Consider the following 23,225-nt stretch of genomic DNA (forward strand, 5'->3'; position numbering starts at 1 on the left):
CCTTCAGATCAGCGGCACTGCTATGGGTACCCGCATGGCCCCACAATATGCCAACATTTTTATGGCTGATTTAGAACAACGCTTCCTCAGCTCTCGTCCCCTAAAGCCCCTACTCTACTTGCGCTATATTGATGACATCTTCATCATCTGGACCCATGGAAAAGAAGCCCTTGAGGAATTCCACCATGATTTCAACAATTTCCATCCCACCATCAACCTCAGCCTGGTCCAGTCCACACAAGAGATCCACTTCCTGGACACTACAGTGCTAATAAACAATGGTCACATAAACACCACCCTATACCGGAAACCTACTGACCGCTATTCCTACCTGCATGCCTCCAGCTTTCACCCTGACCACACCACACGATCCATCGTCTACAGCCAAGCTCTGCGATACAACCGCATTTGCTCCAACCCCTCAGACAGAGACAAACACCTACAAGATCTCTGTCAAGCTTTCTTACAACTACAATACCCACCTGCGGAAGTAAAGAAACAGATTGATAGGGCCAGAAGAGTTCCCAGAAGTTACCTACTACAGGACAGGCCTAACAAAGAAAATAACAGAACGCCACTAGCCGTCACCTTCAGCCCCCAACTAAAACCCCTCCAACGCATTATTAAGGATCTACAACCTATCCTAAAGGATGACCCAACACTCTCACAAATCTTGGGAGACAGGCCAGTCCTTGCCTACAGACAGCCCCGCAACCTGAAGCAAATACTCACCAACAACCACATACCACACAACAGAACCACTAACCCAGGAACTTATCCTTGCAACAAAGCCCGTTGCCAATTGTGCCCACATATCTATTCAGGGGACACCATCACAGGGCCTAATAACATCAGCCACACTATCAGAGGCTCGTTCACCTGCACATCCACCAAGGTGATTTATGCCATCATGTGCCAGCAATGCCCCTCTGCCATGTACATTAGTCAAACTGGACAGTCTCTACGTAAAAGAATAAATGGACACAAATCAGATGTCAAGAATTATAACATTCATAAACCAGTCGGAGAACACTTCAATCTCTCTGGTCACGCAATCACAGACATGAAGGTCGCTATCTTAAAACAAAAAAACTTCAAATCCAGACTCCAGCGAGAAACTGCTGAATTGGAATTCATTTGCAAATTGGATACTATTAATTTAGGCTTAAATAGAGACTGGGAGTGGCTAAGTCATTATGCAAGGTAGCCTATTTCCTCTTGTTTTTTCCTACTCCCCCTCCCCCCAGATGTTCTGGTTTAACTTGGTTTTAAACTTGGAGAGTGGTCAGTTTGGACGAGCTATTACCAGCAGGAGAGTGAGTCTGTGTGTGTATGGGGGTGGTTTTTGGAGGGGGGTGAGGGAGTGAGAGAACCTGGATTTGTGCAGGAAATGGCCTAACTTCATTATCATGCACATTGTGTAAAGAGTTGTCACTTTGGATGGGCTATCACCAGCAGGAGAGTGAATTTGTGTGGGGGGGTGGAGGGTGAGAAAACCTGGATTTGTGCTGGAAATGGCCTAACCTGACGATTACTTTAGATAAGCTATTACCAGCAGGACAGTGGGGTGGGAGGAGGTATTGTTTCATATTCTCTGTGTATATATAAAGTCTGCTGCAGTTTCCACGGTATACATCTGATGAAGTGAGCTGTAGCTCACGAAAGCTCATGCTCAAATAAATTGGTTAGTCTCTAAGGTGCCACAAGTACTCCTTTTCTTTTTGCGAATACAGACTAACACGGCTGTTACTCTGAAACCTGAAAAACTGTAGACTGTATTAAACTAATTGTTCCAAACCAAGCTGCCCTGATTGTTCAGGCTCTTACAGAACGCTAGTATATAGCACTTGTGTGATTCTATTGATTCATTCTGAGAGGTGTTTGTACATGAAAGCCTGCTACAAATGGAATTTACTATGTCAAAAATTATATATGCATAATCTATATACACACACTGTTGCGGGTTGGGCCCCCGGTTGCGTCTGTGCAAGCTCAGCTGGGGCTGTGCGGCCTAGCGGCCAGAGTCAATTGCTGCCCGAAGGCTCGGGCTGGGTGGCCTAGCGGCCAGAGTCAATCACTGTCAGGATGAGCCGCCACCTCAGGGTGGGCGGCAGCCAGCACAGGGGGACCTCGTCCTCCGTCTCCACCGGGTCCCAACCCAGGGTCCTATCAGTGGTGGGGTTGCCTGCCACCAGCTCAGCGGGGATCTGGCTGAAACACACTGAGCTAGCCTCCGGTTGTCCAACCAATTCCCTGCAAAGACTCCCTGGGTTACTTCCTAGTTCCCCCGGTTCCTTCTCCCTCAGTTGCATCAAGCACCTGGGGTCGAGGGTTGCTGTCAGCTGGCTGGCATCCGCGTCGTGAAGTGCTTGCGGCCCTTCAGCAGGTGCCAGCGGCACACCTCCTTCCCCTACCACGGTCCACCCAGAGGGAGCCAGGCTGCTCCTTTTTATACTGTTGTTGCACTTTGAGCCTGCCCACTAGGGTCGTGGGGGCGTGGCTTCCTCAGCCCACAGTGAGTTGTTAACCCTCACAACCCCAGTGTGGAGCATGCGTGTCCCGTCACACACACACACTATGCCCACATTTATTCTTTCTCTTATTGACTCAAACATTGTAGAACTAACAAGGTAACTTAAGTGCTTCCTGGAGATATAAGCTGTAGATATAAAAGGTATATTTGCTACTGAGATATATTGGAGAGGGAGCAACCTATTAATTCTGAAAAGTAGAAACTGAAACATGGTACTTCTTGCAACTTCTGTATGTTCTGTAGTTCTGAAATATGCACATGACAGGAGTAGTTGCCAACATAAATTCATTTGTCACTGTTACATGGTAAAAGGGTATATGGGAGTATAGGTAATTGTGTTACATCAGCAGTGCAATAACCAGGCTTGACACAAAGATATGGTACAGAATCCTGCGATAAATATGGAAATGCTGAAATAATTCTCTTCAATATCTACATGAGACCTCTCAGAAAGATAATGAGACAACATGGGCTGCTTTGCCAACAGTATGCTGATGACATTCAACTGCATGTTTAAGCATATTTAAGGTGTTTGCATAAAATTAGACATTTGCATCAGATAATCTACTATCAGTATTTATAATTTATATATATTTAATTTATAGTTAGTATTAAAATCACAAACATTCCTCATCAGTTACTACCAGAGGCCAAGTACATCATTAATGAATGCGAAAGGTGACAGATCTCAAGACGTATTTAGTGTTTTAATATAGTCACATCAATATTTCATGAGAATAACTGTTACCAAACTCAGACCAAGAACTCTTAAACAAAACAATACTTTTGTATTCAGTTTCCTTAGTCAAACAGAAAAACTGAACCATTATATAAATTACAATAGGCAGAATTGACAGTACTGAAATAATTCCCCTTCCAGGAATCCGTAAATGGCTTAAGTGTTTGTACATACAAATTGCAAGTCAAGATAATTTAATGTAATCAGATGAGAAGTAAAGTTAATTCATAAAACATTTTCTGTGTGTACACACATTTTCATGGTATGTTTTCTGCCCTCCCTTTTTATTTCACTTTGTTAAAAATGCTTTAGCTAGTATATAACAGAGGACAAAGGTTGCCCTTATTCAAGCAAACATGTGACTTTGAGCTTATCTGTCAGATACAGTGGTGAAGTACCATTCAATGAACATCATTTCTTTAATAGATTTTCACCCTCTATGTATCTTCTGGAACAGGGCTATCAAATTCCTGACCTGGATGTGGATGCTAGCCTGCTTGAGGTATCTATCTAACCCCATCACACGTTTGTATTCTCAAGGACACAGGCTTTTGATTGCAAAAATAATGTAGTTACTAGTCCACATGGTTACAAATATACTTTCTTAAAGCGAGCTGATATCATTCTGTCTTAGCGTACCTCAACATCTCTAGAAGATGTGACCTATACCATTCATCTGAGGCACATTAATTCTGAAGTTTAATGATGACATTGTAGGGGTAAGATTTTCAAATAACTTAAGTTTTCAATCCTGCAACTAATTTATGCCTATATGTAAATCATTGCAATGGAAATTGTGCAGCTGTATTTGCGAATGGCCAAATGAACAAAGGGTAGAAAGTATTAGTGACTTAAGGGAACTATTCACATGTTTAAACATGCTTAAATGCTTTACAAGATCAAGATCAAATTTATAGGGCCTGATTCAGCAAAGGTGCGTGTGATGACTAGGTTTGCTCTAAGGAGACTACTCCTGTGCGTAAGTGTTTGCAGAGCCAGGGGCATATTCTGTCTTTAAGTCTTTGTGCAAATAATTCTCACTGACATCAGTGGAAGTTCTCTGTGGTTGAGGGTAGCTTGCTTTTTTATCTAAATTAGTAGACCCAGTCCAAGGGCCAGAGTTAAACGTTATAATTTATTCCCCCTTGGCAGAATGAGTTTAGCAACACAGGTTCTATTAGGTCCTATCTCCCTCAATAGTCTAGATCTCTAACTTTCCCTTCTTCCTGTGATAAAACTTTATTCTCATTTGTGCTAATGGAACCTTGGAAGTTACCTTGTTCTTTTTAAATTAGAGCTGGTCAAAATATCTATCTGTTCTGAAGTTAATCCATTTTCTGATTAGTTTAGAAGGAACCACTCCTGTATGTGACTGTATCTTTTTATTTGTAAGTGTTTGCTGAATACTTGTACGTATTTGCTGTATTTATTTTGACACATGTTCATTTTATGGGTTGCTTGCCTTGTTTGCTTCAACTACTCAGTATTTGTTACTTACAGTGGATTATGAGAAAATTCAGTCACATAGTTTCTGCTTCCCGACTATACGAGTGCAACTTATGAAACAGGAGTGAAAAATAATTAGCTTTTTATATTAATCTGTGTAAGATGTATAATAATACCAGTATTTATTAATATTTTAATAAATATACAACAGATGATACTCTTAATACCAAATATTACTTTATGAATTCCTATTAAACAAATATGGCATTTTTGTCATTTATTTCTTTAGTTGTCATCCAGTTTGAATATTATCTTGAGTAGTTCTTTGCAAATTTCAGTCATTCAGAAATTCATTCAGAAAATGAATCTGTAATGAGGACATAAAGCACAAATTTAGATCTACATACTATGCATGTCTCATGCTCTTGTGTGTGTGTACACAAATAATGAAAGAATACATGATAGCAAGATGTGATATCAACGTATTATTGCATAAAATTAGAATATCTATATCACTTGAGTGAATGAGTTATACATGTCATCACAAATGAGTGCCAATAAAACCTTTAGAACACACTGTTCTGTGATACTCATACATATGTGTTTATTACAAAACCTTTTATTCCATGCCACAACTGACAACCTGTGTTATACAGGAGGTCAGACGAGTGAGTGGATCACACTGGTCTTTCTGGCGTTGGAATCTATGAACTAAGATTACTGTTTGTTTATTTCAAGTATAATTTTCTTAGTGAATATGAGACCAGCAGTTGTATCCAAGAACAGATAGAATGAGAGGGATATTTTTAAAAAAATGTAACTGAACTGTAATCTAATCTAGAATACCTTTTAGACATGGAAACTCATGATCAAAAAGGTAACCTCCAAACTATCTTTCTGTTGTAATACTATTGAGTTTATGTTCCACTGAAAGGAGTGGTGGATTAGCCACTGGGCCAACGTGGCCTGTGCCCAGGGGCCCTGGCCAATTGAGGGGGAAAACGGGCGCACCCCGACCTGCTCTGCCCGCCCAGTGCTCCTGCCAGTGAGTGGGGTCAGGGTATGGGGGCTTGCCCAGCTCCGCCAGCCCTCCTGCCGGCGCACAGGGTCTGGGCACGGGGGCCAACCCCAGTCCCCGGCAGGAGCGCCAGGAGGGCGGGGTGGGGCAAGCCCCTGTGCCCCAATCCCATTTCCCTGGCAGCAGTGCAGAGGGGGGCGTGTGGGACTGCGGGTGGAAATGGTGGGGAGGGGCCCCACTGTGACATTACCTTCTGGTGTTATCTGGACCAGTGATCTGCTAGGTCACTCCAATCCTTGCCTCTGGGAGCCAGCCTTACCCTGCTCTGCTCTGTGAACCCCCACTCGTGGGCTGTTCACACACAGCCTCTGGCACGTAAGCTGCTCCTTGGATTGTGCAACCGAATGACACTAGCCAATATCTCCAATCCCAGACACAACCCTCGGAACCTCCCTCTTGCAGTGTCTAGTTATGCCCGCTGGATGCTGCAAGCTTATATGAGTTCATCAATTTAACAAAGATAATGATATATACCAGGCTTGTTATCCCAAGGAGAGTCTGCCACACTTCAAACCAAACACACTGCCTCAGGTAGAATAAACAGATTTATTAACTATAAAGATAGATTTTAAGTGATTATACATCAAAGCACAACAAGTCAGAGTAAGGTGAGCATTACCTCATCGCAGTTCCAAACTGACCAAAGGAATGGGGGTGACTCCCTCGAGAGTCTAACAGACTCTTTTGTTGCTGCCTATGCCAGTGTCCTTTGTTCCTGTGAGGCTGGGCTGGTTTGTCCCGTACCTGCCCTGTTGAGGTGTGAACTGCCTCTCTGCTCTTGGAGAGTTTTTGCTTGTGTTTATTTTAAGCCATGCGAATAAATTTTCAGCCTCATAACTACATACATGAACTTATAACCTATAACCTTACCTATAACATTACTTGTAACAACAATGCTCAGTGTATCATGAGCCTTCTGAAGACACCCGACATGACAAGCTTTGCACTGGATACCACACAAACATTTTACAAGGATGAACATGGGGGTGCTGGGTGTTTCTCCGAGATACAGAGCATCACACCCACAAAATGGTAATCCGCCTCTGACTGAAACACTCTAAAATATTGTAGCAACCGATGAGCTAAGGAACAGTAATTTTGTGAGATAACTAGTGTTTAACTCCCAAAAACCTTCCATACATTTTCATTTTTGTAATTTTTCTGTGAAGTAGCATCCGAGATTCATGGCGATCATATATGCTGTTCAGCTGGTTATTTTCCTTAGTTTGCAGTGCTGCTGAGGGCTCATCTACACTTGAAACACTGCAGCGGCATAGTGGCAACACTGCATCTGCGCCTCTATAGTGCTTCGGGGTAGATACTACCTACGTCGATAGGAGGGGTTCTTCCACTGGCATAGGTAATTCTTCCGTCGACATAGCACTCTCTTACAGTGATGGTAGCTTCATTGTTTCACACCAGGGTGTGGATTTTTCACATCCCTGAGTGCTGTATCTGGGTCAACCTAACTTTTAGTGTTAACCCGGCCTGAGCCTCACATTGCTTTTAGTGGTTTATATCCACCACACTCCAGCCATACAGTTTCCCTTATTGATATTTTGAACTACTCTAGAACACAATGCACTAATGTTGAGCATGCTGCTTCTCATAGGAAACCTTGCTTTTTCTTTTCCTTTTGCTCACTCTCCATGACCTTTTCAGTACACTGTGGGAGCTTCATTGTGGGGAACGTTAAGGGGATTCCTGCAGTGGTGACTAATTACATGAGAGGAAAGTGATCAGGAACTGTCAGCATGGATTCACCAAGGGAAGGTCATGCCTGACTAATCTAATCGCCTTCTATGATGAGATTACTGGTTCTGTGGATGAAGGGAAAGCAGTGGATGTATTGTTTCTTGACTTTAGCAAAGCTTTTGACATGGTCTCCCACAGTATTCTTGTCAGCAAGTTAAAGAAGTATGGGCTGGATGAATGCACTATAAGGTGGGTAGAAAGTTGGCTAGATTGTCGGGCTCAACGGGTAGTGATCAATGGCTCCATGTCTAGTTGGCAGCCGGTGTCAAGTGCAGTGCCCCAGGGGTCGGTCCTGGGGCCGGTTTTGTTCAATATCTTCATAAATGATCTGGAGGATGGTGTGGATTGCACTCTCAGCAAATTTGCGGATGATACTAAACTGGGAGGAGTGGTAGATATGCTGGAGGGCAGGGATAGGATACAGAGGGACCTAGACAAATTGGAGGATTGGGCCAAAAGAAATCTGATGAGGTTCAATAAGGATAAGTGCAGGGTCCTGCACTTAGGACGGAAGAACCCAATGCATAGCTACAGACTAGGGACCGAATGGCTAGGCAGCAGTTCTGCGGAAAAGGACCTAGGGGTGACAGTGGACGAGAAGCTGGATATGAGTCAGCAGTGTGCCCTTGTTGCCAAGAAGGCCAATGGCATTTTGGGATGTATAAGTAGGGGCATAGCGAGCAGATTGAGGGACATGATCGTTCCCCTCTATTCGACATTGGTGAGGCCTCATCTGGAGTACTGTGTCCAGTTTTGGGCCCCACACTACAAGAAGGATCTGGATAAATTGGAGAGAGTCCAGCGAAGGGCAACAAAAATGATTAGGGGTCTGGAACACATGACTTATGAGGAGAGGCTGAGGGAACTGGGATTGTTTAGTCTGCAGAAGAGAAGAATGAGGGGGGATTTGATAGCTGCTTTCAACTACCTGAGAGGTGGTTCCAGAGAGGATGGTTCTAGACTATTCTCAGTGGTAGAAGAGAACAGGACAAGGAGTAATGGTCTCAAGTTGCAGTGGGGGAGGTTTAGTTTGGATATTAGGAAAAACTTTTTCACTAGGAGGGTGGTAAAACACTGGAATGCGTTACCTAGGGAGGTGGTAGAATCTCCTTCCTTAGAAGTTTTTAAGGTCAGGCTTGACAAAGCCCTGGCTGGGATGATTTAATTGGGGATTGGTCCTGCTGTGAGCAGGGGGTTGGACTAGATGACCTCCTGAGGTCCCTTCCAACCCTGATATTCTATGATTCTATGAACTCACCCTCTCCTTGCTATTTCCTTGCTGTCTTCATGCATCCAAAGATCTTCAAGAAAACTTCTCTGGGAAAAGCACAAAGGGATTTTTGCTCTGGTGAGGGGGCGCACATAGCTAGCACAGTGATTGGAGATGGATGAAAGGAGGAAAATAGAAATAAAAGGATCATTAAATGTTAAGCATGCACATTTTTTATGATAAATTACTGTAAAGTCAAAGGCAATTTAAAAAAATATTATTGTGGGAATTCTTGTCATACAAGTGCTATTTAGGTGCATAAAAAAAATATGGCAATGTCTTTATTTATCTATATTTGTATTTCATGTTTTCAGTATAAGAATGAATGAATCCAGGATTCATATTGCTTAACATTACCTAGAGGTGTGCACAAGCTCTGTTTGGTTTGATTTGTGTGCATGTAGAGCCACATCTTCCCTTCTGTCTGCCTTCTCACCCCAGGCCTGTAAGCAGATAGACGAGTAAAATTTACGATGACAGGTCCGAGTATATTCCCCAAGACCCTTGCATGGAATCAGCACTTCTAAGGAACCCATCAGTCTCTGCCATACTTTCCCAGACTCTGCAGAGGACTCTGAGAGGTGTTGAGTACGTGCAAGGGGAGGATGTGGGCTTAGGATGGGCAGGGAGAGGAGAGGGTAAGTTTGGAGAACACTTATCATCCACTGTGGCCTATCAGAATGCCCTTAAAAAGGTAAGTTGCATTCACTCTTTGGCATGTCACGGTTTATGCCTGCAGGGAAACCTGACTGAGTTTTAAATCAGTCCGTTTTGTAAAACACACGCTACAAAACCGATTAAGCTGTGCACATCCCCATGTCTTTTTACACTCTCTCAGAAATACATTCAGTAGTTTTAAAACTCTTGTCACACATCTGCTGTCAGATGGGTGTTTTTAAGTTGCTGTCAAAACCTTTTTCTGGATTTGGAAGATTTAAACAGAATTACTTGAAAATGCCACATTTCAACATAAATTTTCTGGTTTTATTTTTAAATATCATATTTGTTCAACATTGATCCTTACTAGCAGTGAGAGAACACCACTGATGGGGAATGAAAGGAATCAGTTCTTCACTGCAAGGGCAGTAATCTTGATACATGAATTTGAAGGTGGTGGTGTTTCCTTAGAGCACTTTTAGTACTGGGAGAGCCGAAAATCTGGAGTTGTCTGTTTCAGTCTGTAACTCTTCATCCTCCTTCAGGTTGAAGAGGAAGCTGAGGCCTTTCTGGATTATAGTAGAAGTGAAGAGGAATTTGACCCAAGCACCCTTCCAGATCCTGATAAACACAGAGGCTCTGACCAAGAGGCTGATCTGGATATTGAAGACAGCAATGGGTATGTTTTCTAACTTGAAGCAAAAAAAGATGCAAAGACATTAGTGTGTATCTGTAAAATGCCTTAGCTCAGCTTTCATCAAAAGAAATACAGCAGGGGTGCTGTATATATTTCTTGTTTTTTCCATAGGTCATTTCTCACATGCATTTGGAAATGTTTCTACTTTTGAATGCTGCTTTGTTTAGATGTTGCAACAGGGACATACTGAAAATTTAATGCTCCCAAGACTTCCACTTTTACAGTTTTTTGGCTGAGCAGGTGCTGAACACAAATTAGCAGTTTAGCCTAAGCAACCTCATTTATTTAGCCATGTTAGATTTAGGATTATGAGTCAGTGTCAAAGGGACCTCAATGAGAATATTCAAACAAAAAAAGTTTGACTAATTCCCAGGAGTTCATCGTGAAGCACAGAAATAAATTTCTGTGCTGCCACATTACAAGTTTTATTTGAAAAGAAAACAAAGTCTCATTAAAGCCATAAAGTATATTAGGAATATATTTAATAAATGTGTTTAAGTTGAAGCATGTGATGAACAGAGAGATTCAGTAACTTTTGGAATATTTAGCAATACAAATTAAGTTGAATCTGACTAGAAATGTGCTTTGGAATTAACCCTGGGTTAAAAAATATAGTAAATTGAAAATAGTTCCCTGAAGTATTTTTAAAATATACTTTTTATTTTGAGAGATAATGGTGCAGGATGGGAAGGGGTGGAGACCCACAGTCTGTTATGTTAGCTTACTGCATTTCTTCAGTGCACATACTGTAGGATTGCCAAAAGATCCTGGCTGAAATCCTGGCCCCATTTAATTCATTGTGGGTTTTACCATTGACTTCAGCGGGGTCAGGATTTCACTCCCTGTGTTTCTTTGGTAAACAGGGGAGGCCCTTAGGCTCTGATACATCCTGAAATCATGATAGTGGCACTTGATGCATTAGACTGGAAGATAATGTTTATTTTGCCCCCTTTGATTCAACAGGAACTTGTAGTTGTCAGTTGTAAAGGTATCTTTTGCCCTTCAAGTCTCAATCAGTTAAAATTACCTAGGCTAGATTGTTGCTAATCCTAATGTGGCTTCAAGGTAGGAAGAGAGAAGAGGGGTAGTGGTTAGAGCTACCCATATCTTGACTCTGAATCACTACAAACAAGCCAGTAGCATGACTTTCCCCATTCCCCACCAACATGAGAACTGGCCAGGCATCAGTGGGAGGGAAAGAAAGCTTGCATCCTTTTCTGAGATGCAGTAAATTACTTCTTCCCATTGCAATGAGGAAGCAGGAAAAGAATTGTGATTCTGAATCAGTTTCTTCCTGGTTTTACCCTCTGGCCTGACGCAGCAACATGCCACCTCCTACTCAGGGCTGAGTGTGGAGTCTCAATCTAGCCTTCTGAGAATTAGCAAAAAGTGTTAAAGGAGAACCAAAAAAAATAACTAAACGTTTAAATAAATTCCTCTATACAGGGGTGGGCAAACTACGGCCTGCCAGATGTTTTAATCCGGTCCTCGAGCTTTCACTGGGGAGCGAGGTCTGGGGCTTGCCCCACTCCGGTGCTCCAACCAGGGAGCAGGGTCAGGGACCACTATATGCAGCTCCCAGAAGCAGTGGCATGGCCCTCCTCCAGTTCCTAGGCATAAGGGCAGCCAGGGGGTTCCACTCTGCACACTGCACCCGCCCCAAGCGCCGCCCCCGCAGTTTCCATTGGCCGGGAACTGCAGCCAATGGGAGCTGCAGGGGCAGTGCCTGCGGACGGGGCAACATGCAGCGCCACCTGGCCGTGCCTGTGTGTAGGAGCTGGAGAAGGGATATGCTGCTGCTTCTGGGAGCAACTTGAGGTAAGCGCCATCTGGAGCCTACACCCCTGAGCCTCTCCCTGTGCCCCAACCCCCCTCCTGCCCTCTGAACCCCTTGGTCCCAGCCCAGAGCACTCTCCTACACCCCAAACCTCTCATAGCCAGCCCCACCCCAGAGCCCTCACCCCCGAGCCCGGAGCCCCCTCCAGCATCCTGAACTCCTTATTTCTGTCTCCACCCCAGAGCCCGCACCCCCAACCAGACCCCTCACCCTCTCCTGCTTCCCAACCCCAATTTTGTGAGCATTCATGGCCCGCCATAGAATTTCTATTCCCAGATGTGGCCCTCAGGCCAAAAAGTTTGCCCACCCTTGCTCTGGCATAGGCTGAGCTTCCGCAATAGCTTTGGTCAGCCCATGGTGGGGATAGGGGTGTGATTTTATACTAATAATGGTCTGTCTCCTCCTCTTGACCTGATCGTGGGGCACTTAGCACATATTGGAGGAGTTTTGTTAAAATGATTAGCAAGCTGCCTTTAATGTATTCGTAGAAACTCAGACATCTAGCTGTACTGGATGAATTGCATCTGCTAGAGGTTGATTGCTTCGAGCTGAAGCAGCTAAGTGTGACGAAACTCTTGTTCTTAAGCTCCTCTTAAATGTCTAGTTACCACAGGGATCTCCTAATAACCACTGATGAATGGATGGATGGTTGGTTGGTTTTTGTTTTGTTTTTTGCGTACTTACTGTCGGGAAAAGTCAATAGGGTATGGACACATTTCAGCTTGGATTCATATATGGTTTTCTTGGTTTAAGCAAGACTTAGTATATGTTTTAACAATTTTCTGTTGTATTTCAGTAGTTAAAATTTAGGAGACATTAAAGAGAGCATTTTTCTCTGTTGTTTTATGTTTTCTTTTACTTTGTGTACCTGACAGCACTTCTCCCCATTCCATGTAATCAGATATCCACAGTCCTGCAAATATATGAACTTGCAAATAGAGTAGATCCAATGGGCCAGATCCTCATCTGGCATAAATCAGCATAGGTCCCTTGGAATTAAGAGCTGATGATCTGACCCACCAAGTTCAACATGAGCACTTGTACTTAAAATTAAGCCCATGGATGAGTCTTTGCTGGATTGGGGCCTTGGTCATTTGGCCTTGTGTGGTTCTTTTTACACAGCAAGATGGAAGAGAAGCTTAAAACAGGGAAACTTAATTTTAAGACCACAGAAATTGAGATTGGGGTCACATGATGATTAAAACTTTTAATTTTTTTTTTAATTAGCTACATTCAAGATGACAGTGTTCCTTTCACCAGCAGGATCATAGATGATAAATTGTCCACATGGGCATAGTTTAGCCCTTTTTATTTTTGTATACTGCAGTTTTTGTTCACCCTTTATAGACAGAATTGATTTGTCAGTGAATGTTTCTTGAAAAGTTTAGTGCCTGTGGTATGTCACAGGTCCTACAAAGCAACGAATCATAAATAAAAGGCGGGCTAAAGAGGCAACCATTGGAGCTGATATGTAGAAAATAGAATCAATATGTGGATGGGCTAAAAAGTCCAACATACATTTTAACATTTGAATTCTTTGCGCTATGCGTTAAGGTCGACAGCCGAAACTGTGCCATCTGTTAAACTAATTTTATCACAAGCAATTATTTTTCATTCTCAAAATGTAACGTAAATATATTGCCAAAGCTGTGACTGTGTGACTTTAAAATAACGTGAGGGACAACGTAGATGAGGCAATAATCATTGGATAAAAGCTATTATCTCACTCACCTTGTCTCTCTTACATCCTGGAACCAACATGGCTACAACAACACTGCAAAGAACTTTAAAATAATGTAGCATGATAAAGAGCAATTTTCATGCTAGAAAAATATTTTTTTAATTGTTAACTAACTTCATTGTGTACCCAGCTGAAGTTTAAATACATAAATAAATTAAAAATGTAAATTGGTTGAGGGCCAGTTTATTCATAGATTGTTTTAAAGTTGTGAAAATTGTTTTCTTGCTCTTTTATTATAACTTTACATTGAAAAAGATCAGTTATTTTGAAAAATGCATTTAATCTGATTTTTGGAACCTAGTCATGCTTGAAAGTTGATTAGTCTGTAAAAGTCACATTTCAAGTTTCAAGTAAGTTTGATGTGTAGCTGGGCATCACATGCCTTTTTATGTTCCTTTCCTATCTAAACTAATACATATTTGAAATTCTTACCAAGTAATAAAAATATGATTAGTCCAAATTATATATTTGAAAGTTTAGTAGCAAGTCAAATTTAAATTCTTACAATTATTCAATTCCTGTAACCATGTCCCTTCCAGAGGAATTTGTACAATATAAATTCTCTTGTTACTCTGGCTTTCATGTGCAAAAGGACATCATGAACTGAAAAAAAAATGCCTGTTCCTAATATTCACATTTATTTTTGCCAGGGAGTTTTAGCTTTATTTTTATTATTGCAAAGTTAACTAGCTCAGTTTTGCTAACTTGAGTAAAAGCTTTTCTGTCTGAACTTGTCATGTTGTCAGTTCTCTGCCATGGGAATTATGATCTGCTGGGCTGTTTTTTGCTGTCAGTTCTGGGGTTTAAACTTTCCGTGGCTAGCAGCAGGACATTCTCAGTGGAGCAACCATGCCTCAGGAACCTGCTTTCATGGGACTCCATCAGAATCAGCATCTGGACTGCTTCAGAGCACAGTGTAAGACCCTTTTGTTGGCCAGACTTTCATTGGACTTTATAGCGAGATGGTGCTAAAAGTACTTGCCAAAGGAGTTAAAAAAAAGTTTGTATCCATTTTTTGCTTTTTTATGATTTTATGAATAAGGCCAGGTTTTTTTTTCCTTTTCACTGTAGAAATATTATGAAAGTCGTCTTGTCTTTGTGTTTACCAGAAGATTAGAGAAGTGGCATGCAAGCTTCCTCAGCTCTAACTGCAAAGGCAGGAGTGCTGAGTCTTTACAAAATATAAATAAATAATATAATAATTCTCCAAAGTTTTCCCCAGTCATTTGAGCAGAATAGGTGTTAACAAAGACAAACCAACGCTACAGGGTTAAATAATATAGATAAAGATGACCTTAGGGATACTCCCGAGAAAGAAGCAGCAGCATTTGGACACTGCCATGATGTGTGGGAGGCAAGAGCGTGTGAAAAAAGTCAGATACCCCCCACACATGTCATGGGGTCTGGATACTGGGATGATCATGCTGTCAGAGACAGAGAAAGTGGGGAGTCAGAAAGGCTCGGGAGAGAAGACTTCTCCACACAATGCACAGTCAACCTGTGGAACTCATTGCTAGTGAATGTTGTGAAGCTCAAAAGTGTAACAAAGTTCAAAAAAGAATTAGATAAGTTTGTGGAGAATAGGTCCATCAGTGGCTCTTAGCAAAGATGGTCAGGCACACACCCCCATCCTCTGGGTGTTCCTAAATCTTTGATTGCCAGAAGCTGGGACTGGATGACAGAGGATGGATCACTCGATGATTGCCTGTTTGTTCATTCCTTCTGAAACACCTGGCATTGGTCACTATCGGAGGACAAGATACTGGGCTGGATGGGACCATTTGTCTGACCCAGTATGGCTGTTCTTATGTTTCTATGAGATAATTCAGTTTGGGCCAAGTTTAAGTTTTAGCTGGTGAGACATCCAGAAAGAGAGATCAGAGAGAGAAGCCACGATTAAGGATTAGAGTGTGAGAGACAGGTCAGGAGTGAACAGATAGATTTAAGAGTTAGTGGTGTAAGGATGGGAATTGAAGCCAGGTGAGTGGAAAAAATCACCTGGTGTATGTGTAAAAGAAAGAGAGAAATGAGCCATGGGTGGAGCCCTGTGGTATTCCATAAAGAATAGGAGGGAAGAAGAGGACAGGTATGACCCACTGAAGAGATGCTGAGAGGTAGGAGTAGAACCTGGGGAAGCCAGAGCCATAAAATCCACAGAAGAACAAGATTTCAAGGAGTGTATGAATGGACTGTGTTAAAGCAACTAACCCATCAAGGGTGGAGCTGGGGGTCTAAGACTTGGTTCTGAAAGAGGTCATTGAGAGGCCTTGATGAGGGCAGTTTTAGTGAAGTGGAGAAGGGAAGAGCTGGATTGAGGGGCCAGATCAAGGGTGTAGTTTGAAAAGAGGAACTCAGGAAAGCGTCTGTAGTTGGACTGTACAATAAGCTTAGAGGTAAAGGCAGGAGGGACACAGGTAGTAGCTGAAGAGGCTGGTGGGGTCAATGATTTTGTGGATGTGGAGAGACGATGCTTGTCTTGTGAGTAGAAGTAACCTGGCAGGAAAGGAGTAAAGGAAGTCATGAGGATTGGGGAAGGAGGGTTTCCTGGGGCAGGTTAAGTGATTAGAGAAAGAGAGCAGGGAAGAAGCCTTGGTGTCAGTACAGAGTGGAAGGGCAACACAAATGCTCAGTACATCACCTAGGAAAGATGATTTAATTACATGGTGAGTCCCTTCCAGTGCCTGGAACATTTGTCTAATGATTTTATCTAAAACCATATATAACCAGGCAGTTGCTCATGGTGAGAATCTGACTTTGAAATTAGAAAATGCGACTGCATTTTGCCATTATACTTTTGAAATTCTGAGTTTTATGCCCAAAGTGCTAGCATAAAATAGAAATACCTTAGGCTGCGGCAACTCCTGCTAGCTTTAAAAGAAAACTATCAAGCTGAAAGGGCTAATATTCAAAGCGTAAGGTTTCATCCTACAACAGTCTTCAAAGATGGATCATCTCTCCATGTTTTTGAAAAGTCAAGAAAGGTATTAACCTTTTCTTTCCCCAACATTTCTTTCACTGGGATGTGGGAGGAGGAGTTGTACGATATACTAGATAAATTTGCTTTTGAATAAAATATCCTTCTAACTACACTTCTACCAGATGAGTGAGTAATTACTTCAAGCATGTAATATACGATTAATTTTTGTATATCTAGCAACATTCATCATGTTTGATTTAAGGCTATCTTAATGTGAATTGTTAATGAAGTGAAAAATTTGCAGTGGGTTGAATAGGGCGAAAAAGAAGCAGCTGGATATCCTAAATATTCATTGCGCAGTTAAATTGAATTTCTAATATTTCTAATCCCTTAATCTTTTTAAATAAAAATGTGAGATAGAACAAAGTTGTGATTGGACTTGTCATTACATTCTGTTAATCTTTAATATGTAGGACTATTCATCTTTATGTTAACTCCTAGGTAGGTCAACGTGGAATAGATCTCTGAATTGGGAGAAGAGAAAATGGGATGAATAAATTATACCTGCAGTAAAATCATTAGCTGTATCATTTTTATTGTAGTCAGTCATGTGGTCTGCCATGAGCTGACAACTGTGCTCATACAGGTCACCAGTTAGTACTGCTTTTATGTATAGCTCTGTTTGCTATGTCAATGACAGGTGAAGTTGCCATTTCTTCCTCCTCCTTTAACACATTAAATCAGGATGCTGCGAGTGATTCTGTTGACCCACTAGGTTTTGTACCATTCTTGATTAATCTGCAATATCTTTTCTTATGGTCTAACTTGCCTTCAAGCCACGCTGTTCCGTCTAAGACAGTGGTTCTCAACTGTGGTCCACCGCTTGTTCAGGGAAAGCCCCTGGTGCGCCGGGCCGGTTTGTTTACCTACCGCATCTGCAGCTTCGGCAGATCAAGGCTCCCGCTGGCAGCGGTTCACCGCTCCAGGCCAACGGGGGCTGCAGAAAATGATGCGGGCCAAGGGATGTGCTGGCTGCCCTTCCCGCAGCCCCCATTGGCATGGAGCAGCAAACCGCGGCCAGTGGGAGCTGCGATCAGCCGAACCTGTGGACGCGGCAGGTAAACAAACTGGCCCGGCGCGCCAGGGGCTTTCCCTGAACAAGCGGTGGACCACAGTTGAGAACCACTGGTCTAAGAGATGTTCCTGTGCCATTCTGGAGGAAAGAATTTAGTATACCCGTGGTCAGAAGAGCTCTTTAAAAAATCACTTTTACACATCCCAGATGAGTGCCCTAACCACCTGGCTATTAGCTATTCTAGAGTGAGTCACCTGCAGCCTTTCCTGTTTTTGTATAACAGTAATGGAATGCAGGAGACCTGGGTTCAAATCCCTGGTCCAAATAAGGCAGAGTGGGGAATTGAACCTGGGTCTCCCACATCCTAGGTGCCCTCACTAACAAGCTATTTGCTATTCTCAGGTGGGTCTCTTTCTCTCTCTGGTAATGACTCAGAAATGCAATCCTGGACCTGAAAAAATCTTTCTGTTGAAAGTTTAATTGAAACTGACTGTTTCCCACAAAAAGTTTCAGTTTTGACAAATCAGCATTTTCTAGCACAAAACTGTTTTGCTGAAAACTTCCCAACCAGCTCGAGGGGGTGAGAGAGAGTGAGGGGTCATAGGAGGGATCATAGGAAGTCACGAGCCAGGGCCCAAGTAAGTGACTTATTTGCAGTGACTTTATTGTAGAACATCCCTGTATTGAGATGCTATTACCGCTGTATTAGTAAGGCCAATATTGAAATACTGAGTCCCGTTCCTTTAAAAAAGAAGTTGAAAAATTGGAAGGGATTCAAAAAAGAGGTACAACACTGATGTAAGGTCTGGAAAACATGCCTTCTAGTGAGAGACTAATTATCATGCATGAAGTCCATCCAAGAGAAGGTTAAGAGGTGACTTAGTTATGATTTAGAAATAGCTATGTGGGGAGAAGATTTCAGTTAGTAGAAAGCTATCTAATTTAGCAGACAAAGGCACAAAAAGATCCAGTGGTTGTAATCTGAAGCAAGATAAATTCAGACTAGAAATAAGGGGTGGGTTTGTTTTGTTTAACCAAGAAGATAATTAATCATTGGAACAATCTCTTTCTAGCTAGAAACAAGGTGGATTTTCCATTAGTTGAACTCATTAAATCAAGATTGATGAATTTCTAAAAGATAAGCTCTAGCTCAACCCAAAGATATGGGCTTTCCACTGCATGCATCCGATGAAGTGAGCTGTAGCTCACGAAAGCTTATGCTCAAATAAATTTGTTAGTCTCTAAAATGCCACAAGTCTTCCTTTTCTTCTTGCGGATACAGACTAACACAGCTGCTACTCTGAAACCTGGCTTGATGAAGGAATCTCTTATTGAAATTCTATGGCCTTTGTTAATCAAGGGGGTCAGACTAGATGTTTGTAATGGGTCCTTCTGGCCTTAAGCATGTGAAACTGATAGTGTATCTAAACAAGAGAGCCACACAATACCTGAATCAGCTGTAAGTGAAAGAGGGACATATGGTTTTATAAAAAGATTAAAATATTAACTGACTTGATGTCTCAATGGGAGATACAAGGAGCATCTGAAACAGATGGTACAGCACAGTTTAAAAATATGGAGAGAAGACCAAGATTTGAAGCCTGGTGTCAGGCTAAGCAGATAAGGAGTAAATGCGTTTGAATGTCAGAGGTAGGATGGATCCATTTCATGGAAAAATTTTAAACACACTAGGCAGTAAGTTGTTGACATTTGTAGTTCATACCAAACAGGGTAGGAAAAACCGCCAATACCCAAGAAAAGGATAATATAATTCACAGTGATATAAATATACTGGAAGCACGGGCAGTATGTAGTGTCCTATCAACTTTCATGGCAAATACTCATTTCAAGTTTTATTTTCATTGGTCTTTGAAAATAATGATGCTAATACTGTAAGACTTACTTAAAATTCATTTCTCCTGAGGAATTAAAAATTCTTTACAAACAGGAATGAACGAATACTTGCAACACTCATGAGGTTCAGTCGGTATTCTCCCCATTTTACAGGTAGGAAGACTGAAATGGAGGTTGTGACTTACAAAGAAAAGCTATTGGGTACAGAACCCAGGTCTTCTGATTGCTATTTCAGCACTCTCATGGCCACTAAATGCTGCTTCCATGTAAGGCCAATTGTGGATAAAATTGTAAAATTTTTGAATAATGCATAAAGTGAGGGGAAACCTAGTAATGCAAGAAAAGAGGAATTAAATGTAGAATGTCCGAGTAAGTTGTTCATGCAAAGTATGGAAAACTCTGGGGGCCTTGGAGATTTATATTTTAAATTAAAGCAAGTGCTTCGGGGCTATAACCACCCTACCCAGGCTATCTGAATGAACTAAATACAAATACACAAGGAGAAACACAAAAAGGCTGGGTCATTAAGAAACGTAGAGTGAATTTAATTGCACACAAAGCACTTAATAAACTAAATGAACAGCAGCACCTAAGGCAACAAGCAGAAAAAGTAACCTAAGAAGTACAAAAAGTAAATTTGGTTCAGGTATTAAGAAAGGAGAGATTGCGGGCACAGTCAGCATAGAAATTAGAGCCCTGGGTTATCTCCACCACCAAATCCTCTGCAATACTTCCAGTATAGTGGAGAGAAATTTTTAACAGCTTGTTTTGTTCTCTGTTTTCCATTTTATTTTTTTCTCGTTCCAGACTATAGTAATACTTTAAGACAGACTCATCCTGTCTTTTGGTTTCAGTGCCACACAAGTAAATTAATCTTCTCTTTTTCTTCAATTATTTTTATACATCTAGTTGTAGAACAGTTTTGATTTACATCAGTGTAATGGCCAGTAAAGAGAATAACACAACACAATATATTTTCATTACCATTGCTATATGCTGTAGCATTCTGACAGTAAACTGGAAAGAAGCTGCACTGGGCTGTATGGAAGGGACTGCAGTAATTAATCTTCATTAGGATTGTTGCCATGGCCTTGTAAATTAAAATTTATTATATGGAAGAAAGTTTGTGGCACAACATGTTTGATTAGCAAAATGCCAATACTTAAGGGATAAATTATTCTTAAATGTTCTAATTATTTTTTATGTGCAGATTCATTCATTATTAACTGAAAGTTTCTTTAGGAAAGTTGGACTGCCAGGCATGCTGGAATTACATAGCAACTTGTTGGCTGCATTATATTTACAAGGGCAACATTTCAGCCTAGCACTGGTAAACACAGCCTGCAAGAAATACCATAGCAAATGTAAATACGTAGAATAGAGGCTTCTATCTGGGGCTCTCAAAGCATCGTATAAACATTATTGTTTAAGTAATGACAATGTGCTTGAAGCTGCACATGGCCCTTTATTTCAAACTGTCCCTCCTCAAAGCTCTTACAATCTAAAGAATAGAGACTTTGAGTTGACAAGACATATGTAAGGGGACTGTTGCCCCCTTCCTAACATTCAGTGGGGTGTTTTGGTTGGCTAGCTCCAAGTACTCAAAGGGGAAAGGTCTATGGGAAATCAGGACCCTGAGACTGATAGTCCCCAGGAACAATGGGGAGAGGCCAATGCTCCAGGTCAGCTTGAATGACAGGGCGGGCAGGCTAATCAGGGAGTCAGGAGGCCAGGGAGGTCCCGTCCTCCATGTGAGCTGGACTTGCCTGGGTCAGACAGAGTGGGGCCGAGCTAAGGAGAAAGCAGGGGCCCAGCTGAGCTGGGGGGCAGAGCTGGGCCAGATCCAGAGAGAGCAGACCCTGTCCTGGGAGCAGAGCTGCAGCCCCAAAGCCAGAGGCACGGCCCAGAGAGAGCAGACTTGCCCTGGGAGGAGAGCTGCAGCAACCAGAGCCAGAGGGGCCAGAAAACCAGCCCAGGAAGCAGGTCAGTGCTGGGAGCAGAGTCACAGAAGCAGCCTGCAGAGCAGACATGTCCTGGGAGCAGAGCTGTAGCAACCAGAGGCAGAGCAGCCAAAGAAGCAGCCCAGGGAGCTGGAGGCAGAGCAGCCATGCTGAGACAGAGTGGTGGAGCTGGGGCTGGAGCAGTCCAGAGCTGGGTGTGGTGAGCAGCTGGGGAGAGTGAGGGGGACCCTGGGCAGCGGGCCCAGCACAGGGAGACGCCTCAGCCAAGAGGCTCTGCAGGCCAGGCTTGGATCGTAACCCCGACAGGGCGGGGATGACTCTGGGAAGAAGGGTCCTGCCACTTAGAGCCTGAGAGCGTGTGACCACCACCAGAGCGAGTGTCCAACCCACAGCATCCCTGCAGCACAGCCAGGGCCTGAGAAGAAGGCCTGGGACTCACAAGGAACAGACTGTGAACTGCCCTGACATTCCAGAGACACTGTTTGTGATGTTCCCTGCCACAGAGCAGGTTGATGTGTTTCCTTTAACCTTTCCCATTTTTCCTTATTTTTAAAATTAATTGTTGATTAAATAACTTGCATTTGCTTTAAATTGTATGTAATGGTCAGTGGGTCAGAGAAATGCCCAGTGCAGAGAGAGCACCCCGGAGTGGGGACACCCTAGCCGCTGTCCTAGGTGACCATAGCAGGGTTGGGGGTCGAGCCCCCCAGGAATCCTGGGCCCAGCCTTGTTGGGGTTACGAGGACTCTGCCAGACAGGAGAGTGGAAGGGGAGTCCTCAAGGGCAGGGAGGCCACTGGGTAAAGGAAGTGGGAGCGAGGACTCAGATCCTTTCGCTAGCCCACTTCACCGGGGTAGTGCAGAAGCCAGGAAAGTTCCCCACAATAGCGGGACTGTTCCCCCACTTGCACATACTTAAAAGCCTGAAGGAGTTAATTGCTAGCAATTAAAAAAAAATCAACTCATTTCTTGTGGCTATCACCCCATAACCTTTGGGAAGTAAGTAGCAGTTTCCTTCATTTTATAGGTGGTTAAACTGAGATGCAGAATATTACTTGCCCAAGTTTGCACCATCAGAATTAGAACCCCACCTTCTTGGATTCCAGACTCCTATGCTAGCACTCATTTCAAAGATGTAGTTATAAGCTGTGTGATTATGCATGTGCATCAAAAGTGATCTATAAAGTGAAAGCACCTGTTTTGTTGTGTTTGTGTTAACATGGGTATAAAGGGTGGCCCACAGGAATTATTGTGCACATCCCTGAAATCTGCTGTTAGTACCTTGCTGCCCATGCAAATATAGCCACTCAGTAAATTAACCCATCAGGCTACCTGAAGCTGTGTGGGTAATTCAGGCTGCTGCAGCAGTGAAAAGCTAAACTGTACCAGATAGCACAAAGGAAGACTGCAATCCAGCTGCACATGCCACTTTCCAAATGTTATAAATGGAAAGAGAGAGGGATTTTGGCCTGGGTGTTCCTCCTTATGAATCATGCCATTTAATGGATATATCACCTTACTTCGTTCCATGATTTTCAATATTCCTGCACTAAAAATACCTGTTTTGAGGTTTGCTTCATTCATTTCTCTCAGAAGTGTCTCTACGCTTCTTCATGACCCCACCCCAAGTTGCTTACCATGTTAGAGTCCCTCTTTGTTCATCTAC

At 42.6% G+C, this 23,225-nt stretch overlaps 1 protein-coding gene across 1 annotated transcript in view; it reads left to right on the plus strand.

Annotated features, from left to right (window-relative positions):
• The window catches only part of DDX10 (DEAD-box helicase 10), a 328,324-nt gene that overhangs the window by 297,995 nt on the left and 7,104 nt on the right, over positions 1–23,225 (plus strand). The window contains exon 17 of the mRNA XM_077808979.1: positions 10,024–10,157. Coding sequence (XP_077665105.1) covers positions 10,024–10,157 — 134 coding nt within the window. The remainder of the gene's footprint in view (positions 1–10,023; positions 10,158–23,225) is intronic.

This window comes from Eretmochelys imbricata, chromosome 1, assembly GCF_965152235.1.
Source record: "Eretmochelys imbricata isolate rEreImb1 chromosome 1, rEreImb1.hap1, whole genome shotgun sequence".
NCBI classification, from domain to species: domain Eukaryota; kingdom Metazoa; phylum Chordata; order Testudines; family Cheloniidae; genus Eretmochelys; species Eretmochelys imbricata.